Source organism: Salmo salar, chromosome 01 (assembly GCF_965601325.2).
Source record: "Salmo salar chromosome 01, fSalSal1, whole genome shotgun sequence".
NCBI classification, from domain to species: Eukaryota; Metazoa; Chordata; class Actinopteri; order Salmoniformes; family Salmonidae; genus Salmo; species Salmo salar.
The window spans coordinates 105,787,084-105,807,299 of NC_138291.1; the positions used below are offsets into that span (position 1 = coordinate 105,787,084).

General features: G+C 41.6%; 1 protein-coding gene across 1 annotated transcript in view; it reads left to right on the forward strand.

Annotated features, from left to right (window-relative positions):
• Positions 1–20,216, forward strand: part of eys (EGF-like photoreceptor maintenance factor) — a gene marked incomplete at its 5' end in the record, with an annotated part of 444,052 nt that overhangs the window by 61,052 nt on the left and 362,784 nt on the right. Inside the window, 4 exon segments of the mRNA XM_082972800.1 lie at positions 6,426–6,530; positions 7,856–7,995; positions 10,675–10,838; positions 13,774–13,793. Coding sequence (XP_082828926.1) covers positions 6,426–6,530; positions 7,856–7,995; positions 10,675–10,838; positions 13,774–13,793 — 429 coding nt within the window.

Sequence of the window (20,216 nt, forward strand, 5' to 3'; positions counted from 1 at the left end):
GGTATTTATGAGCTGGCTACATGGTGCTGGAGATCTGAGTTTTGATGTGTGTCCCAAATGGCACCACATTCCCTTTAAAGTGCACTACGTTTGACCAGGGCTCATAGGGCTCTAGTCAAAAGTAGTGCACTATATAGGGAATAGGGTGCCATTCTGTAACATAACATTGAACCTTGCTGTGCTCTCTCTCGCCATGATGCGTCAATGAAGAGCTGTGATCTACATGGACGTACGCACACACGCACACACGCGCGCACACACACACACACACACTAATCTCAGTTCTTAATGCTATTGTCTGGGTTCCTGGGTTCAAATACTATTTAAAATAATTTAAAATACTGTATCTGTGCTTGACTGGGCTTGCCTGCTGTGGTGGAACTAACAGGAAAGTCTCAAAAGTGCAAACCAAAACCCTGCATAACAGGCACTCCCACTCCAGGCAGGCTAAAGCAATTTTTAATATGTTGAATACTATTTGAACCCAGATCTGGTTAATGCCTCGTTCTCTCATTCATCTCAATATCCTTTACGTGCATGCTTTTCTGTGAGCGTTCCTACGCTAATGTATAAAGTTCATGGTACATTAGTAATTAAGTTTGCTCTGCAGAAAGATATAATCCTATCTTAATTGGTTTCCATTGCTTATTTCATCTGCGATGCACACATCGTTATCCACTTCACCTAACCTGGAGCTTTAGAAATGGGAAATTAATCCCAATGTATAACAATGAAGTAATCACAAACATTCACCCTGAACCATTTCCAGGTTTATTCCTCATTGACGGTTCATGGTTTGCTACATGACCTTCAGGTTTCAGTATCAAAGGTATTTATGATATTTCATGAATACATTTTGAGGTGGTTTTGAGGATTATTTACTTAACTAGGTAAATGCTCATAATGGGAATTTTTGAAATATTCAGGGGAGCATTGCCATGCTTACTGAGAGAGATCCAGGCTGTATCACATCTGGCCGTGATTGGGAGTCCCGTAGGGCGGTGCACAATTGGCCCAGCGTCACCAGGGTTTGGCCGGTGTAGGCTGTCATTGTAAATAAGAATTTGTTCTGAACTGACTTGCCTAGTTAAATAAAAGTGAAATAAAATATTGATTTGTTCTATACTGAACAAAAATATAAACGCAACATGCAACAGTTTCAACGAATGTACTGAGTTACATTTCATATAAGGACTAAATAAATCAAATTAAAAGGAAATCAGTCCATTTAAATAAATTCATTACGTCCTAATCTATGGGTTTCACATGACTGGGCAGGGGCACAGCCATGGGTGGGCCTGGGAGGGCATTGACCCACCCACTTGGGGGCCCGGACCTGCAAATCAGAATTAATTTTACTCCACAAAAGGGCTTTATTACTGACATAAATACTTCTCAGTTTCATCAGCTGTCCGGGTGCCTGGTCTCAGATGATCCCATAGGTGAAGAAGCCGGATTTGGAGGTCCTGGGCTGAAGTGGTTACACATGGTCTGCGGTTGTGAGGCCGGTTAGATGTACTGCCAAATTCTCAAAAATTACGTTGGAGGTGGCTTATGGTAGAGAATTGAACATTCAATTCCCTGGCAACAGCTCTGGTGGATATTCCTGCAGTCCCTCTAAACTTGAGACATCTGTTGCGTTGTGTGAAGAAACTGCACATTTTGGAGTGGCATTTTATTGTCCCAAGCACAAGGTGCACATGTGTAATGATCATGCTGTTTAATCAGCTTCTTGATATGCCACACCTGTCCGGTGGATGAAATATCTTGGCAAGGGAGAAATGCTCACTAACAGGGATGTGAACAAATTTGTGCACAACATTTGAGAGAAATAAGCTTTTTGTGAGTATGGAACATTTCTGGGATCTTTTATTTCAGCTCATGAAACATGGGATGAACACTTTACATTTTTAGTTCATATTTTTGTTAATTATATATTGACATCTCTCGTGGACAGACTAAGTAAACATTACATGAGATTTTAGTTCTGGGTTAACCAAGATTTATATGGGACACAACATAGCCTAACACAACATACTATTGTTATCCATATTAGGAATGGAAATGGGAAATTATTTCACTATTAGAATAGTATAAATAATATTTCTGATGAGTGTTTAGCGTTGATCTGTGTCAGGTCCTCCATTAGGTGTGTGTCTGTCATCTCTATTTAAAGAGGGGTTAATAGCATACCCTTGTCAGGGATGACTGGAGGACTAAATGTGCAGTAGTAGCTCAACGCATCGTCATAAAAACTACATTCAAAGTTTGTTTTATTAAATTAAGACTTTCAAATGTCATGGTATATAATTTCTATGTAACTATGTCACAAGGATAATTTAATAAAAAATATGCTTTTTTCTGGATAAAATAGACCTGCACAATGTTTGAATACTAACGTCCGTTCAGATATTTGAATATTCAAATAACCGTGCCCATTCCTAATCCATATGACATAATATTAACAGTACAAGACAGACGGACTGATACGTTCGTAGGAGCACATATATCCTTCTGATACTGCTCTGTACATTTCTCTGTACTTGACTTGAACGACCTGCATTTACTTCCATGTCCAATGATATTCCCATTTTACTGTTATGTTCCTTCATCTCAGGGGGCATCTCATCACTTTCTGCTTTTATCTGTCAACAGTAGTGAACTATATAGGGACCAGTGCCATTTGAGACTCATCCCCAGGTTATATCCTGGCTTCTATATCAGCTACCCTCTCACTGTGACCTTTCAACGACCAGTTTACCTGACCTTTCAATGACCAGTTTACTTGACCTTTCAACCTGACCTTTCAATGACTAGTTTACCTGACTTTTTTATGACCAGTTTACCTGACCTTTCAATAGCCAGTTTACCTGACCTTTCAATAGCCAGTTTACTTGACCTTTCAATAACCAGTTTACTTGACCTTTCAATAACCAGTTTACCTGAGCTTTCAATGACCAGTTTACCTGACCTTTCAATAACCAGTTTACCTGAGCTTTCAATAACCAGTTTACCTGACCTTTCAATGACCAGTTTACTTGACCTTTCAACCTGACCTTTCAATGACTAGTTTACCTGACTTTTTTATGACCAGTTTACCTGAACTTTCAATAGCCAGTTTACCTGACCTTTCAATAGCCAGTTTACCTGACCTTTCAATAGCCAGTTTACCTGACCTTTCAATAACCAGTTTACCTGACCTTTCAATGGCCAGTTTACTTGATTTTTCAACCTTACCTTTCAATAACCAGTTTACCTGACCTTTCAAAGACCAGTTTATCTGACCGACTCACATTCATCATCATCACCCCAACAGACCCATTCTTCTTCCTCTGTGGGTTTTAGCCTGGGAGCCAGCCTGTTTCTGCTCTCTCTCCACCTCCTTATGGATGACAAGCAGACTGCCACTCAGGCTAGGTTACTGCTGCACTGTCAGTTAAGGCAGCTGGACTGTACTGTAACATTCTTGGTTCTATTCTGTGTGGCTCTATTGAAGGCTACAGACGTTTTGGTGGAATGTGTTGTACAATACAACTGTATTTATCCAGCTGTTACATCAGAAATGTGTCTTCTGCTCTGTTTATGACAAAAAGAATGAAGAGTAGCAGAGAGTTGACTTAGTTGTTGGTAGAATTATTCCTCTGTTTTTGGTCAGTCTGGAATATGCATTCTGTCTCCCATGGTAAAAAAGAAATGCACACACTGAAATGCATTACTTAATAATCGGATGGCGAGTTCCTTTGCAGTAAACACATATTTATGTCGGTTATTTCTTGGGTCATGTTTCATCTTCCATCCTCCATGAAGAATTACCCCTCCACCCGTTGAGAGTACTACCTGTATAATACATATAATACAGTTCTTCTGACATATCTTTGAACATCGCTGTTGGGATGGATTTGTAGCTGCACAATGTGGCATATATATATATATATATACTGCTCAAAAAAATAAAGGGAACACTTAAACAACACAATGTAACTCCAAGTCAATCACACTTCTGTGAAATCAAACGGTCCAATTAGGAAGCAACACTGATTGACAATAAATTTCACATGCTGTTGTGCAAATGGAATAGACAACAGGTGGAAATTATAGGCAATTATCAAGACACCCCCAATAAAGGAGTGGTTCTGCAGGTGGAGACCACAGACCACTTCTCCATTCCTATGCTTCCTGGCTGATGTTTTGGTCCCTTTTGAATGCTGGCGGTGCTTTCACTCTAGTGGTAGCATGAGACGGAGTCTACAACCCACACAAGTGGCTCAGGTAGTGCAGCTCATCCAGGATGGCACATCAATGCGAGCTGTGGCAAGAAGGTTTGCTGTGTCTGTCAGCGTAGTATCCAGAGCATGGAGGCGCTACCAGGAGACAGGCCAGTACATCAGGAGACGTGGAGGAGGCCGTAGGAGGGCAACAACCCAGCAGCAGGACCGCTACCTCCGCCTTTGTGCAAGGAGGAGCAGGAGGACCACTGCCAGAGCCCTGCAAAATGACCTCCAGCAGGCCACAAATGTGCATGTGTCTGCTCAAACGGTCAGAAACAGACTCCATGAGGGTGGTATGAGGGCCCGACGTCCACAGGTGGGGGTTGTGCTTACAGCCCAACACCGTGCAGGACGTTTGGCATTTGCCAGAGAACACCAAGATTGGCAAATTCGCCACTGGCGCCCTGTGCTCTTCACAGATGAAAGCAGGTTCACACTGAGCACGTGACAGACGTGACAGAGTCTGGAGACGCCGTGGAAAACGTTCTGCTGCCTGCAATATCCTCCAGCATGACCGGTTTGGCGGTGGGTCAGTCATGGTGTGGGGTGGCATTTCTTTGGGGGGCCGCACAGCCCTCCATGTGCTCGCCAGAGGTAGCCTGACTGCCATTAGGTACCGAGATGAGATCCTCAGACCCCTTGTGAGACCATATGCTGGTGCGGTTGGCCCTGGGTTCCTCCTAATGCAAGACAATGCTAGACCTCATGTGGCTGAAGTGTGTCAGCAGTTCCTGCAAGAGGAAGGCATTGATGCTATGGACTGGCCCGCCCGTTCCCCAGACCTGAATCCAATTGAGCACATCTGGGACATCATGTCTCGCTCCATCCACCAACGCCACGTTGCACCACAGACTGTCCAGGAGTTGGCGGATGCTTTAGTCCAGGTCTGGGAGGAGATCCCTCAGGAGACCATCCTCCACCTCATCAGGAGCATGCCCAGGCGTTTGTAGGGAGGTCATACAGGCACGTGGAGGCCACACACACTACTGAGCCTCATTTTGACTTGTTTTAAGGACATTACATCAAAGTTGGATCAGCCTGTAGTGTGGTTTTCCACTTTAATTTTGAGTGTGACTCCAAATCCAGACCTCCATGGGTTGATAAATTGGATTTCCTTGATTATTTTTGTGTGATTTTGTTGTCAGCACATTCAACTATGTAAAGAAAAAAGTATTTAATAAGATTATTTCTTTCATTCAGATCTAGGATGTGTTGTTTAAGTGTTCCCTTTATTTTTTTGAGCAGTGTATATATATAATGACCTACAGAAAGAACATTGTGATATTAATCACAGTAGGTCTGCTGTACAGTAGACTGAGGCTTCATCTGAAATGGCACCCAATTCCCTTGATAGTGCACTTATTTTGACCAGGGCCCATAGGGGATCCCATAGGGCTCTGGTCAAAAGTAGTGCATTATATAGGGCATAGGGTGTCATATGGGACATATCCTGAGTTTGACTCCTTCAAGAGGGGCTTTTACTACATGTATTGGATTTGCCGTTATTGATGAACGGACGTTTATGATAAATCACTTCCCCTGTCACATCTGAGAGGAATCCACTGTATGGTAGGAGCTTAACGACTAAATCACCGTAGAACCATTTAATCACCATCTAGATGCATTACGTAGGAAGGTTATATCCGAGCTAGAGTTAAACTAGACTTGGACAAGAGAGAGCGCTGTGAGAATCACCATCTAGATTTAAACTAGACTTGGAACAAGAGAGAGCACTGTGAGAATCACCATCTAGATTTAAGCTAGACTTGGAACAAGAGAGAGCACTGTGAGAATCACTATCTAGATTTAAACTAGACTTGGAACAAGAGAGAGCACTGTCAGACACTGGCTTTTGTGTTTCACAGTTTAAGATTCTTATGCATTTTAATGTTGAGTGGCATGATAGCTTTTGAAAATAGTTTTTCCTGCTGTTTTTCTAGTATTTGTAATTACTAAAGAGAAATGAAAAGAATGAAATGCTGCACTGTTTATAAAACTGCAGGACTTTGGAATGTTCCCTCAGAATTGTAAAGGGGAATTTACAATCCTAATTTTGAATCATTGAGTTCATTTACATTAGGGGTTAATTAAAGTGCCTACATACACTAATTAAAACAGTGTAATCAGTCACTACTACACCTTCCTCTTGTCTTTCAGGACCCCACTGTGAGACAGAAATTAACCAGTGTTTCTCCAACCCCTGTCTGCACAATGGGACATGCTTGGACTCTGTTGGCTTCTACAAATGCAGCTGTCCCCCAGGTATTTATGTTGTGCCCCCTCACATTCAGTTTCACTAACACAGGGACCTTTCCATCCCAGCCCCAAACAAGCCATTGGATGCATCCCAAATGGAACCTCATTTCCTATATAGTGCACTTCTTTTGACCAGTTCTATGGGTCCTGGTCAAAAGTAGTGCACTATAAAGGGAATAGGGTGCCTTTTGGTCAGTGTCCTTTGACTGACAGCTGAGCAAATCACTCGGCTCATTGCCAAAGCTCATTACTGCAGGAGAATTATGTCAATATTGTGAAATGGAATACTCTCTCCTTTCATGGGGCATTCGACTCCTGTATTAATATGATTCTGCAGTAATTGTTTATTCGTCTCGACCGGCTGAGGCTGAATTTACATTCACTGATGCAGTCTGATGGAGATGTACCACCCTAGAGACGAGAGTGTGTGTGTGTGTGTGTGTGTGTGTGTGTGTGTGTGTGTGTGTGTGTGTGTGTGTGTGTGTGTGTGTGTGACTGGCATGCAGGGCAGAGTTTATGCTGGGCTGCCAGATGATGCTGTACTTTCAATCAGAGCATTGTCCCCATCACACCGTCCACCAGAGTCGGGGTCACTTCCATTTCAATTCAGTCAATTCAGGACGGAAACGGAAATTCTAAACCAAATTCCATTTCTTCCTCATTAAGAAATCAAAGTAGATCATTGTAATTTCTGATTACATCCTGAATTGACAGAATTTAAATGGAATTGAACATGACCCTGGTGTCCACTTCACCATCATCCCAAATGGCATCCTGTTACCTATATATAGAGCTCTGGTCAAAAGTAGTGCATTATATGGGGAATAGGATGCCATTTGGGATGCAGATCTGGTGATCATCTTTAGGACCAGAGATGGGGCAGGTTATTCTGAACGAGTTGTCCTTAGATCAGGGAAACCTCCGGCAGGCCATGATCAGTCTTGAAAACCATTTTCAAACAGCACAAAATACTATATTTTTGGTTATCGAAAATATTTTTCACAGCGGTTTAGATGGTACAATGAAATTAGGTGAACTATTAGAATTTTTACAACCAGGAAATGGCAGAGCGATTTCTGCATATTGCACCTTTAAACCTAGTCCTAGACAAAAAACATGGAAATGATCCATTGAATATGCTTTTAAATCCAGGATCTTAATCTGTGTCTGGGAAACCGACCCTAGAAGTTTGAGTTAATGGTATCAGTCAGAAAATCATTGTTTCTCCTCACAAACACTTTCATTTTCTCATTTTACCGGTCAGCTGAGTTTTACTCTGCGGCTAATCTCAATGTTGATGATAATGAGTCTGTTTCGCCTCTTCCTTGCAGGGTTTCTGGGCCAGAAGTGTGAGGTGGATGTAGATGCCTGTACCCTACCCAACACCACATGCCCTAGAAACACACATTGTCTGGATCTGCCTGATGGACTGAAGTACACATGTCGCCTGCTGTGCCCACAGAACATACAAGTGGGTAAAACAACACTTTTTTTTGTGCAGAACGTGGGGTTAATCCTAACTTCCATTTAAATTACATTTTCACTTAATCTCCCATTGACATCAATGCATGACTACTTGAACATTTGTCTTAAATGGAATTTAGGATTTGCCCCCAACTGAACAAACAAACCCCAGCAAACAAATTGGTGCACAGTACAATTCTGGGTTCAAATACCATTTGAAATAATTTCAAATACTGAATCTGGGCTTGATTGAGCTTGTTTACCCCGCCCATCTGGCACTACATACAGACTAAAGCAAACCCCGCCCATCTGGCACTACATACAGACTAAAGCAAACCCCGCCCATCTGGCACAACATACAGACTAAAGTAAACCCCGCCCATCTGGCACTACATACAGACTAAAGCAAACCCCGCCCATCTGGCACAACATACAGACTAAAGCAAACCCCGCCCATCTGGCACAACATACAGACTAAAGCAAACCCCGCCCATCTGGCACTACATACAGACTAAAGCAAACCCCGCCCATCTGGCACAACATACAGACTAAAGCAAACCCCGCCCATCTGGCACAACATACAGACTAAAGCAAACCCCGCCCATCTGGCACTACATACAGACTAAAGCAAACCCCGCCCATCTGGCACTACATACAGACTAAAGCAAACCCCGCCCATCTGGCACAACATACAGACTAAAGTAAACCCCGCCCATCTGGCACTACATACAGACTAAAGCAAACCCCGCCCATCTGGCACAACATACAGACTAAAGCAAACCCCGCCCATCTGGCACAACATACAGACTAAAGCAAACCCCGCCCATCTGGCACTACATACAGACTAAAGCAAACCCCGCCCATCTGGCACAACATACAGACTAAAGCAAACCCCGCCCATCTGGCACAACATACAGACTAAAGCAAACCCCGCCCATCTGGCACTACATACAGACTAAAGTAAATGCTCAAAGTATTTAAGAAGTATGAAATATTATTAGATCCCAGGCTGCTGCTACATATTAGCAACGTGCATGCCACGCCCACCTGAGGGTCTCTCCTTTCCAGCCATATATTTCCTGTTTTGAGGGGTGCAAAATCCACTTGGCACTTAAATCTCGTGGAATCTTTTATTTTACTGTGGTGATTCTTTTCCACTCTCGCTTGTGCAATTAGTTTTTTCTCGTTAACGTAAGGACTGAGGAAACATTTGTAATGACCTGTCAAACTTTCTGGTAATGGCTGAAATGTGCTCAATGGAATACACTGGCTTTCCGTTGCATCTATAAAAACGCTAACTCTTGGTCTGGGATTTAACGCACCATCTCGACAGTTACGTCACAAGAAAGAGAAGAAAGAGAACTTTAAGTTGGTGGGTTTTGATGTTTTGTGCAATTAATTTTTTTAAATAATTTAATACAGTTGAAATGTTTACTAGTTAGATGCGCTGAAATGAAAGCAACATCCGAGAAGGAACAGTTGGATGATAGTGATATTATATCTGATCTCACAACCAATGTAAAGTATGTTTAGATCGGTGTAATAGCCAAGCATTTTGATTTTAAATCCCATGGGTATCTTCCTTGACATACTTGTTTAATTATGCAAGACAATGTGACAACAACAATACTGAATAATTAATGAGTCAGTCTAGAAGGTGCAGGTAGGCCTAGAGACAGAGCAAGTTTTGGGTGGTTTCAGCCCAGTTCCACCCATTTATGTTAATTTATTAATGTATGCAAATACCCTCAGTGTATATATTCAAATGAGGCACAAATCATTTTCTTGATTTCATCACAAAGTATTTCAAAGATTCCTGATATACTGAGGAAATGTGTATATATAAGTGCATTATATGAAAAAAGTGACATTTTACAATAAATTGAATACCTGAAATCCCACCAAAATGCCTGAACTCCATTAATTATTTGTCCATGCCAGTACAATGTTTTATGTTCTATAATCCAGTCAATATCTGATTGATAAAAAAAATCATAAAGTTTGGAGTATCTTCATTGTCCGCTGTTTTTTAAAACCTTTTTATACATTTCGATGACCGTTGCTAAGCGTATTGACAAATTAGTCACACCTCTATGATGGTTTGGAATGTTGTCATTAATCAGGACATTTTAGTCTCGTTAGACAAATGAACATGGAACTCACACGCGCGCACACACACACACACAGTGTTGTCCCTGCAGATAATTTAATCGAAGCAATCACAATCTATTTTATGCTGTAAATTGTGAAACTCAAACACTATCTACGTATTGATGGAAAACCACTGTCTGCGTTATGCCTAACCACTGTATTCATCCCAGTGGATCACAATGAGATATAGAAATGCATTATATTACAATACATTACGCTTCAGAACAATATCCTGTCTTTGATGAGAATTAAAATGTTATATAACATGGAATAGAGAGAAGGAACGAGACGTGGCTATGGAATCCAATATTGAATCTAGTTACACATCATATCAAAGATTCTGACAGCTTTTTAAAAGAAACAAGATGTCATTTGCTTTGCAAAAGGCCTGAGTTATTTGGTATTGTCCCCAAGATACAGTATTACATAGTGAATAAGCACTTGTTGTGTGAATGGTGTGATGTCTTCACATGTCATTTTGGAGTAAATGAATATGTATTGATGTGTGTGACAATTTTCTCTTTTCTGTCTACAGCTATGTGCCAACGGAGGACGTTGTGTCTTGAACAACGCTAGCAGTTCCACCTGTGTCTGTGCACCTGGATGGGCAGGACGTAACTGCCGCTTAAACATCAACGATTGTGTTCAGCACTGGTGTCAAAACGGGGCCACTTGTGTAGATGAGATTGATGGCTACAGGTGAGTGCCTAAATGAATACCTCAACCAAATTACAAATGAACACATTTTGTTCCCTTACCTTGAAAAACATAACATGATAACCGAAAAGAGAACATGGCATAGAGGCATCCCCTTGAAAATATCCCATATGTACAGATGACTTCACTGAACAAAAATATAAAAGATCCCAGAAATTGTCGATACGGACAAAAAGCTTATTTCTCTAAAATGTGGTGCACAAATTTGGTGCACATCCCTGTTAATGAGCATTTCTCCTTTGCCAAGATAATCCATCTGACAGGTGTGGCATATCAAGAAGCTGATTGAACAGCATGATCATTACACAGGTGCACCTTGTGCTGGGGACAAAGGTCACTGTAAATATGCAGTTTTTTAACATAACACAATGCCACAGATGTCTCAAGTTTTGTTGAAGAGTGCAATTGTCATGCTGACTGCAGGAATGTCCACCAGAGTTGTTGCCAGATAATTTAATGTTAATTTCTCTATCATAAGCCACCTCCAACGTCGTTTTAGAGAATTTCGCAGTACGTCCAACCGGCCTCACAACCGCAGACCACGTGTAACCATGCCACCCCAGGGCCTCCACATCCGGCTTCTTAACCTGCGGGATCGTCTGAGACCAGCCACCCGGACAGCTGATGAAACTGAGTATTTCTGAGTATTTCTGTCTGTAATAAAGCACTTTTGTGAGGAGAAACTCATTCTGATTGGCTGGGCCTGGCTCCCCAGTGGGTGGGCCTATGCCCTCCCAGGCCAACCCATGGCTGCAGTCATGTGAAATCCATACATTAGGACCAAATGAATTCCTTATATGAACTGTAACTCAGTAAAATCGTTGAAGTTGTTGCATGTTGCGTTTATATTTTTGTTCAGTATATATTGGCAGCCTTGCAATGGAGCAGAATGCTCTGTTTTCTGTTTATAATGAATGGTCAGCCTGAGCAGGCTGAGGGACATTAGGTGTTCGTGCCGTACAACCATTGATTTACAATACAGCACTTGGCAGAGCTCTGTGTCCCTAGTACCCCCGTGGGAGTGTACACAATGCCATAAAGGTCCCTGAAGAAAAGCTAAATTGGGGCCACAATTCTATCAAGTTGTGTGTGTGTGTGTGTGTGTGTGTGTGTGTGTGTGTGTGTGTGTGTGTAGAGTGTAAGTAATATAAACTCAGCAAAAAAAGAAACGTCCCTTTTTCAGGACCCTGTCTTTCAAAGATAATTCGTAAAAATCCAAATAACTTCACAGATCTTCATTGTAAAGGGTTTAAACACTGTTTCCCATGCTTGTTCAATGAACCATAAACAATTAATGAACATGCACCTGTGGAACGGTCGTTAAGACACTAAAAGCTTAGACAGTAGGCAATTAAGTTCACAGTTATGAAAACTTAGGACACTAAAGAGGCCTTTCTACTGACTCTGAAAAACACCAAAGGAAAGATGCCCAGGGTCCCTGCTCATCTGTGTGAACATGCCTTAGGCATGCTGCAAGGAGGCATGGGGACTGCAGATGTGGCCAGGGCAATAAATTGCAATGTCCGTACTGTGAGACGCCTAAGACAGCGCTACAGGGAGACAGGACGGACAGCTGATCATCCTCGCAGTGGCAGACCACATGTAACAACACCTGCATAGGATCGGTACATCCGAACATCACACCTGCGGGACATGTACAGGATGGCAACAACTGCCCAAGCTACACCAGGAACGCACACTCCATCCATCGGTGCTCAGACTGTCCGCAATAGGCTGAGAGAGGCTGGACTGTGGGCTTGTAGGCCTGTTGTAAGGCAGGTCCTCACCAGACATCACCGGCAACAACGTTGCCTATGGGCACAAACCCACCGTCGCTGGACCAGACAGGACTGGCAAAAAGTGCTCTTCACTGAGGAGTTGCGGTTTTGTCTCACCAGGGGTGATGGTCGGATTCGCGTTTATCGTCGAAGGAATGAGCGTTACACCGAGGCCTGTACTCTGGAGCGGGATCAATTTGGTCCCATAGCATCATCGGACTGAGCATGTTGTCATTGCAGGCAATCTCAATGCTGTGCATTACAGGGAAGACATCCTCCTCCCTCATGTGGTACCCTTCCGGTAGGCTCATCCTGACATGACCCTCCAGCATGACAATGCCACCAGCCATACTGCTCATTCTGTGCGTGATTTCCTGCAATACTGGAATGTCAGTGTTCTGCAATGGCCAGCGAAGATCCTGGATCTCAATCCCATTGAGCACGTCTGGGACCCTCCCGGACATTCCCCCCAGAAATGTCCGGGAACTTGCTGATGCCTTGGTGGAAGAGTGGGGTAACATCTCACAGCAAGAACTGGCAAATCTGGTGCAGTCCATGAGGAGGAGATGCACTGTAGTACTTAATGCAGCTGGTGGCCACACCAGATACTGACTGTTACTTTTGATTTGGACACCCCGTTTGTTCAGGGACACTTGTTCAGTTTATGTCTCAGTTGTTGAATCTTGTTATGTTCATACAAATATTGACATGTTAAGTTTGCTGAAAATTAACGCAGTTGACAGTGAGTGGTTTCTTTTTTTGCGGAGTTTAGTACTTATTCTGCTGTAGTACAATGTTGCTTTATATAATGTGATCATATGTTACAACATTATATGATTGTGAAGGTGTCAATAAGCATTACTGATGCACTTTTCTTTACTTGGGAAGCATTTTTATCATATGGAAAGTCACTTTGTCGTACGGACATCACATTATACTGGTGCTGGTATTACCATTTGCCCAGAACATGATCATATCAAGTACACTGTAGAGTGAACAGACAATAGAAGGTATTTACATTATAACACATCAACAATAAGCTTAGAAAAGTACACCAAGCCAACTGAAATGTGCACAGAGCATCCACAGAACGTACAGCACAAGGTATATGTACAGAATGTAATCTGTTGTGTTTCCAGGGAGATGGTGCTCAGAGAATGTTAATGACTGCTGGTGAAGGCCTTGTTTGAATGGAGGTTCCTGTATAGATCTGCTGAATGGATACATCTGCCACTGTCCTTTTGGTGAGTATTCTACTGACTTGCATAGCACCATGGAAATCACTGACCTTTTGGTGAGCACTCTACTGACTAGCATAGCACCATGGAAACCACTGTCCTTTTGGTGAGTACTCTACTGACTTGCATAGCACCATGGAAATCACTGACCTTTTGGTGAGTACTCTACTGACTAGCATAGCACCATGGAAGTCACTGTCCTTTTGGTGTACTCTACTGACTAGCATAGCACCATGGAAATCACTGTCCTTTTAGTGAGTACTCTACTGACTAGCATAGCACCATGGAAATCACTGTCCTTTTGGTGAGTACTCTACTGACTTGCATAGCACCATGGAAATCACTGACCTTTTGGTGAGTACTCTACTGACTAGCATAGCACCATGGAAGTCACTGTCCTTTTGGTGTACTCTACTGACTAGCATAGCAGCATGGAAATCACTGTCCTTTTGGTGAGTACTCTACTGACTAGCATGGCAGCATAGAAATCATGCAGCATGCCTTATACTGTACAGTGCCTTCAGAAAGTATTCATACCATTATTTCACATTTTGTTGTGTTACAGCCTGCATTTTTTCTCATCCATCTACACACAATACCCCATAATGATAAAGTGAAAACATGTTTTAAAAATGTTAGCACATTTTTTGAAAATATTTTTTTTTTCACCTTTTTTTCACCAAATGAAATAATGAAATATCTAATTTACATAAGTATTCACACCCCAGTCAATACATGTAAGGATCACCTGGCAGTGATTTTAGCTGGGAGTCTTTCAAAAAACAGATAAAGCAACACCTCACCGCACAATGCCTCTCCCTTATTGACCTAAATAGTTTGTGTGTATGTATTGATATGTAGGCTACGTGTCCCTTTACATATTTTTTTTCATGAAGTTCTATCCTTGAGCGCTTGTCTATTAATGTTCTGTATTATGTCATGTTTTGTGTGGACCCCAGGAAGAGTAGCTGCTGTTGTCACGCCCTGACCTTAGAGATCCCTTTAATTCTCTATTTGGTTAGGTCAGGGTGTGACTAGGGTGGGCAATCTATGTTTTCTATTTCTTTGTTGGCCGGGTATGGTTCTCAATCAGAGGCAGCTGTCTATCGTTGTCTCTGATTGGGGATCATACTTAGGCAGCCTTTTTCCACCTTTAGTTTGTGGGATCTTGTTTTTGGTACTGTGCTGTGTAGCCCTACTGAACGTTACGTTTCGTTTGTATTTGTTTTGTTTTCGGTGTTCATTTTAATAAATTAAAATGTACGCCTACCACGCTGCACCTTGGTCCGATCCTTCCAACAATGAGCGTAACAGCTGCTTTCGCAACAGCAAATGCGGCTCATAATAAAATATCAAAAAACATAATTCCACTTATGGGGTATTTAGGCCAATTACAAAAGTCTACATTTTATAAATTTTGAATTCAGGCTGTAACGCAACAAAATGTGGATAAAGTCCAGGGATGTGAATACTTTCTGAAGGCACTGTAGCTACAGAGCATTTGGAAACTATTCAGACCCCTTCCATTTTTCCACATTTTGTTACATTACAGCCTTATTCTAAAATGGATTAAAAAATAAATGAATAAAAACAGAAATACCTTATTTACGTAAGTATTCAGACCCTTTGCTATGAGACTCGAAATTAAGCTCAGGTGCATCCTGTGTTCATTGATGTTTCTACAACTTGATTGGAGTCCACCTGTGGTAAATTCAATTGATTGGACGTGATTTGGAAAGGCACACACCTGCCTATATAAGGTCCCACAGTTGACAGTGCATGTCAGAGCAAAAACCAAGCCATGAGGTCGAAGGAATTGTCCGTAGAGCTCTGAGACAGGATCGTGTTGAGGCACAGATCTGGGGAAGGGTACCAAAACATTTCTGCAGCATTGAAGGTCCCTAAGGACACATTGGCCGCCATCATTCTTAAATGGAAGAAGTTTGGAACCACCAAGACTCTTGCTGGATCTGGCCACTTGGCCAAACTGAGAAATCAGGGGAAAAGGGCCTTGGTCAGGGATGTGACCAAGAACCCAATGGTCACTCTGACAGAGCTCCAGAGTTCCTCTGGGGAGATGAAAGAACCTTCCAGAAGGTCAACCATTTCTGCAGCACTCCGCTAATCAGGCCTTTATGGTAGAGTGGTCAGACGGAAGCCACTCCTCAGTAAAAGGCACGACAGCCTGCTTGGAGTTTGCCAAAATGCACCTCAAGGACTCTGACTATGAGATTAAACCAAAATTGAACTCTTTGGCCTGAATGCCATACGTCATGTCAGGAGGAAACCTGGCACCATTCCTATGGTGAAGCATGGTGGTGGCAGCATCATGCTGTGGGGTATGTTTTTCAGCGGCAGGGACTGGGAGACTAGTCAGGATTGAGGGAAAGAGAAATGGAGCAAAGTACAGAGAGATCCTTAAAAACCTGCTACAGAGCGCTCAAGACCTCAGAAGGTTCACCTTCCAACAGGACAACGACCCTAAGCACACAGCCAAGACAACGCAGTGGCTTCGGGACAAGTCCCTGAATGTTCTTGAGTGGCCCCATCATACCCAAGAAGAATTGAGGCTGTAATTGCTGCCAAATGTGCTTCAACAAAGTACTGAGTGAAGGGTCTGAATACCTATATAAATAGATCATTTCAGTTTAAAATAAATTTACATTTGCAAAAACCTGTTTTTGCTTAGTCATTATGGGGTATTGTGTGTAGATTGATAAGTGGGAATAAACAATTGTATCAATTTTAGAATAAGGCTGAAACATAATAAAGTGTGGAAAAAGTCAAGGGGTCTGAATACTTTCCGAATGCACTGTGTATGTTACAATGAAACATTTGGCCAATAAATGCATACAGATCCTATAATTGAATATCATCTATTCTATAATTGAATGAATTATAGGATCTTTATGATGACATGAATGTTGGAAGTAGTTGGTATGTTTAGTGGTATAGAAATCATGCCGCGTTTACAGTTTCTCTCTATTATTGGTATCCTTGCATCCTTACAGTGGAGTGAATATACAATAGAATGGTCACTTTGATGGTATGATGGTTACAAAAAATGTTTAACAATGACCCAATACATTTCCCAGATGTACATTATTGACCCTAATATGATATAAACACCAACAGACCATGTTGTTAGTATACACTTTCTACATGCATTGCACCTGTAAGAAGATCATTCATACCCTCAGCCCCCGAAAACATATATCACTAATCTCCTAATGTTATTGCGTGACCATAAAACACGGAAGTGAAATACATCATCGTAAATTTTCAGTTGAAAATGTACGAAACAAACTTCTCTGTCATTTACTGAAAGTTGAAGTGGAGGGGAAGCAGACCCCCAGTAAAACAGTAAAACATGCATTATTGCTCAGATTTCTACTGCAGATTCAGAGACTAAGGTGTGTTTTAATCTGGTTTGCGTTTTCCGGGAATTGAATTAGATAAGTGACTTGCGATGTTTACTTCATAGATGGAACAAATGTAACAGAAAAAGGGTGTCTGCAAGGTTAACCCAATTTTCACAACCATGCTTCCGATGTCTATCTCCTTCAGCATCTCTATTGTAAAATGTAAAAAACATGGATATACTTATATTTTTGTGGGATTTCAGGGAACAAGGACAAATTGACGTTTTGGTTCTGGTCTATTTTCTTAACAAGAACACTATAGACTATAAATAAAATGTGTGTGTGTGTGTGTGTGTGTGTGTGTGTGTGTGGTATGCTTTTCCAAAATGGTTCAGGCGTTTCTTTATCATTTAAATTGAGGGACTAGAATGAATGGTGGCTGGTGTTGGAGATTAAAAAATATATATATCTACAGAGTTCAAAAGGTACTCATGCTCAAACCATAAAAATGTTTAAACCAAGGAGGCTGAGAATATGCTGCATTGAATTCATGCTTGAAAGAATACAAAAGGTGAAAGTACTCAACAAAACAAGCCCACATTTCAATTTCTACGCCTTCATCCATGCTTTACAAACCATTTCAGCTTCTACACCTTCATCCATGCTTTACAAACCGTTTCAGCTTCTACACCTTCATCCATGCTTTACAAACCGTTTCAGCGTCTACGCCTTCATCCAAGCTTTACAAACTGTTTCAGCGTCTACGCCTTCATCCATGCTTCACAAACCGTTTCAGCTTCTACAACTTCATCCATGCTTTACAAACAGTTTCAGATTCTACACCTTCATCCATGCTTTACAAACCGTTTCAGCATCTACGCCTTCATCCGTGCTTTACAAACCGTTTCAGCTTCTACAACTTCATCCATATCACTAATCTCCTAATGTTATTGCGTGACCATAAAACATGGAGGTGAAATACATCATCGTACATTTTCAGTTGAAAATGTACGAAGCAAACTTCTCTGTCATTTACTGTCATCCGTGCTTTACAAACCGTTTCAGCTTCTACACCTTCATCCATGCTTTACAAACCGTTTCAACATCTATGCCTTCATCCGTGCTTTACAAACCGTTTCAGCTTCTACACCTTCATCCATGCTTTACAAACCGTTTCAACATCTATGCCTTCATCCGTGCTTTACAAACCGTTTCAGCTTCTACACCTTCATCCATGCTTTACAAACCGTTTCAACATCTATGCCTTCATCCGTGCTTTACAAACCGTTTCAGCTTCTACACCTTCATCCATGCTTTACAAACTCTTTTGGCATCTACGCCTTCATCAATGCTTTACAAACTGTTTCACCTTCTACACCTTCATCCATGCTTTACAGACCAATTAAATACACACATACTTAAGACACACCTGTGCGTCACAGATGCATGGTAACAAGTTCTTTATAATGTACATGCCTCATGCTGCAATAATGTAGTAATTTTCAGAAAGGCGTTTACATTTTACAAGCCTCAGTAGAAAACGATCATATGAAATTCAACCAACAGATGAGAGCAGCCATAATGTCTTGGTGTTTTTAATGGTCAACAGAATAAGAAAGCCAAATAGACCTGAGGTACACTAATGTAATGTTATTTTGATGTATGGCATGATGGCCCCATTTGCAATTTAAATAGATGTTTGACCATCTTCCACTGCATCTATGTTGTCTTTTGAATATTGCATGGCATGCTGTTTTACTACTGCTGGTCAGCTGGTGGTGGCTCTTATTCTACAGTTATAATATAATAATGGACCACCACAAGCTGTGTTTATTCCCTATCTAGTGCAATACTTTTGACTTGGGCCAATAGGAAATAGGGTGTCATTTTCGACACAGCCCTTGTCATGTAGGGAAGCAGGCCTTGTCATGTAGAGACGCAGGACTTGTCGTGTAGGGACGCAGGCCTTGTCGTGTAGGGACGCAGGCCTTGTCGTGCAGGGACGCAGCCCTTGTCGTGCAGGGACGCAGCCCTTGTCGTGCAGGGACGCAGGCCTTGTCGTGCAGGGACGCAGGCCTTGTCGTGCAGGGACACTTGTTGACATTGTTTTCCTTTCCACATAAAATAATACGTTTAGATTTGATGTCTGAGTGGCTTGATCAACACTGTACTGGAGTCTAATTTATAACAATCATAGATTTATTTAATGTATTGAATTAAGTTATTTATTTAATTCTGTAAGCACAATATAGTGTTTCGTGAATGATATTGCCACTACAAAGGTAAAGAAGTCATGTTTTGTGAACGCATTGCCGCTACAGAGGTTAATAATGAATTTACCCACAACGGTGGTTCGTCCCAAATGGCACTCTACTCGCTACAGTATATAGTGCATTACTTTTGACCAAGTAGTGGACTACACAATGAATAGGGTGCCATTTGAGATCAGATAATGTGTTCCAGGCATATTGATCATTAAACTCATATTGGTAATGCAGTGATATTTGTCTTGATTTTTGCAAATAGACAGCCGTCTGTTTCTTTACAGGGGGATTTTAATCATGAAAATTCCTTTCAATTTATCCCTTTTTATATTTCATTAATATATCAGCGTCATGCAATATTGTTGTTGTCATTTCTCATGTTATAGTGATCTGAGGTGGTTATCTGAGGCATTGGATGAGTCCCAAATGGCACCCTATTCCCTATATAGTACACTACCTTTGAAATATAGTGCTATAGTGCCTCCCTAATCCAGGGAACTGATACATAGACATGGGTTCAAGTATTGTTTGAAGCCTTTCAAATACGTTGAGTGTTTGTAGTATAGTCTACCTGGAGTAGATTCAGGTTTGCACTTTCTGTACTTTTCTTTTGATTCCATCACAACAGGCAAGCTTAGTCAATCACAGTTTTAAGTATTTAGGATGATTTAAAATAGTATTTGAACCCAGGCCTGCTAATACAAGCTTCTACTGCTGT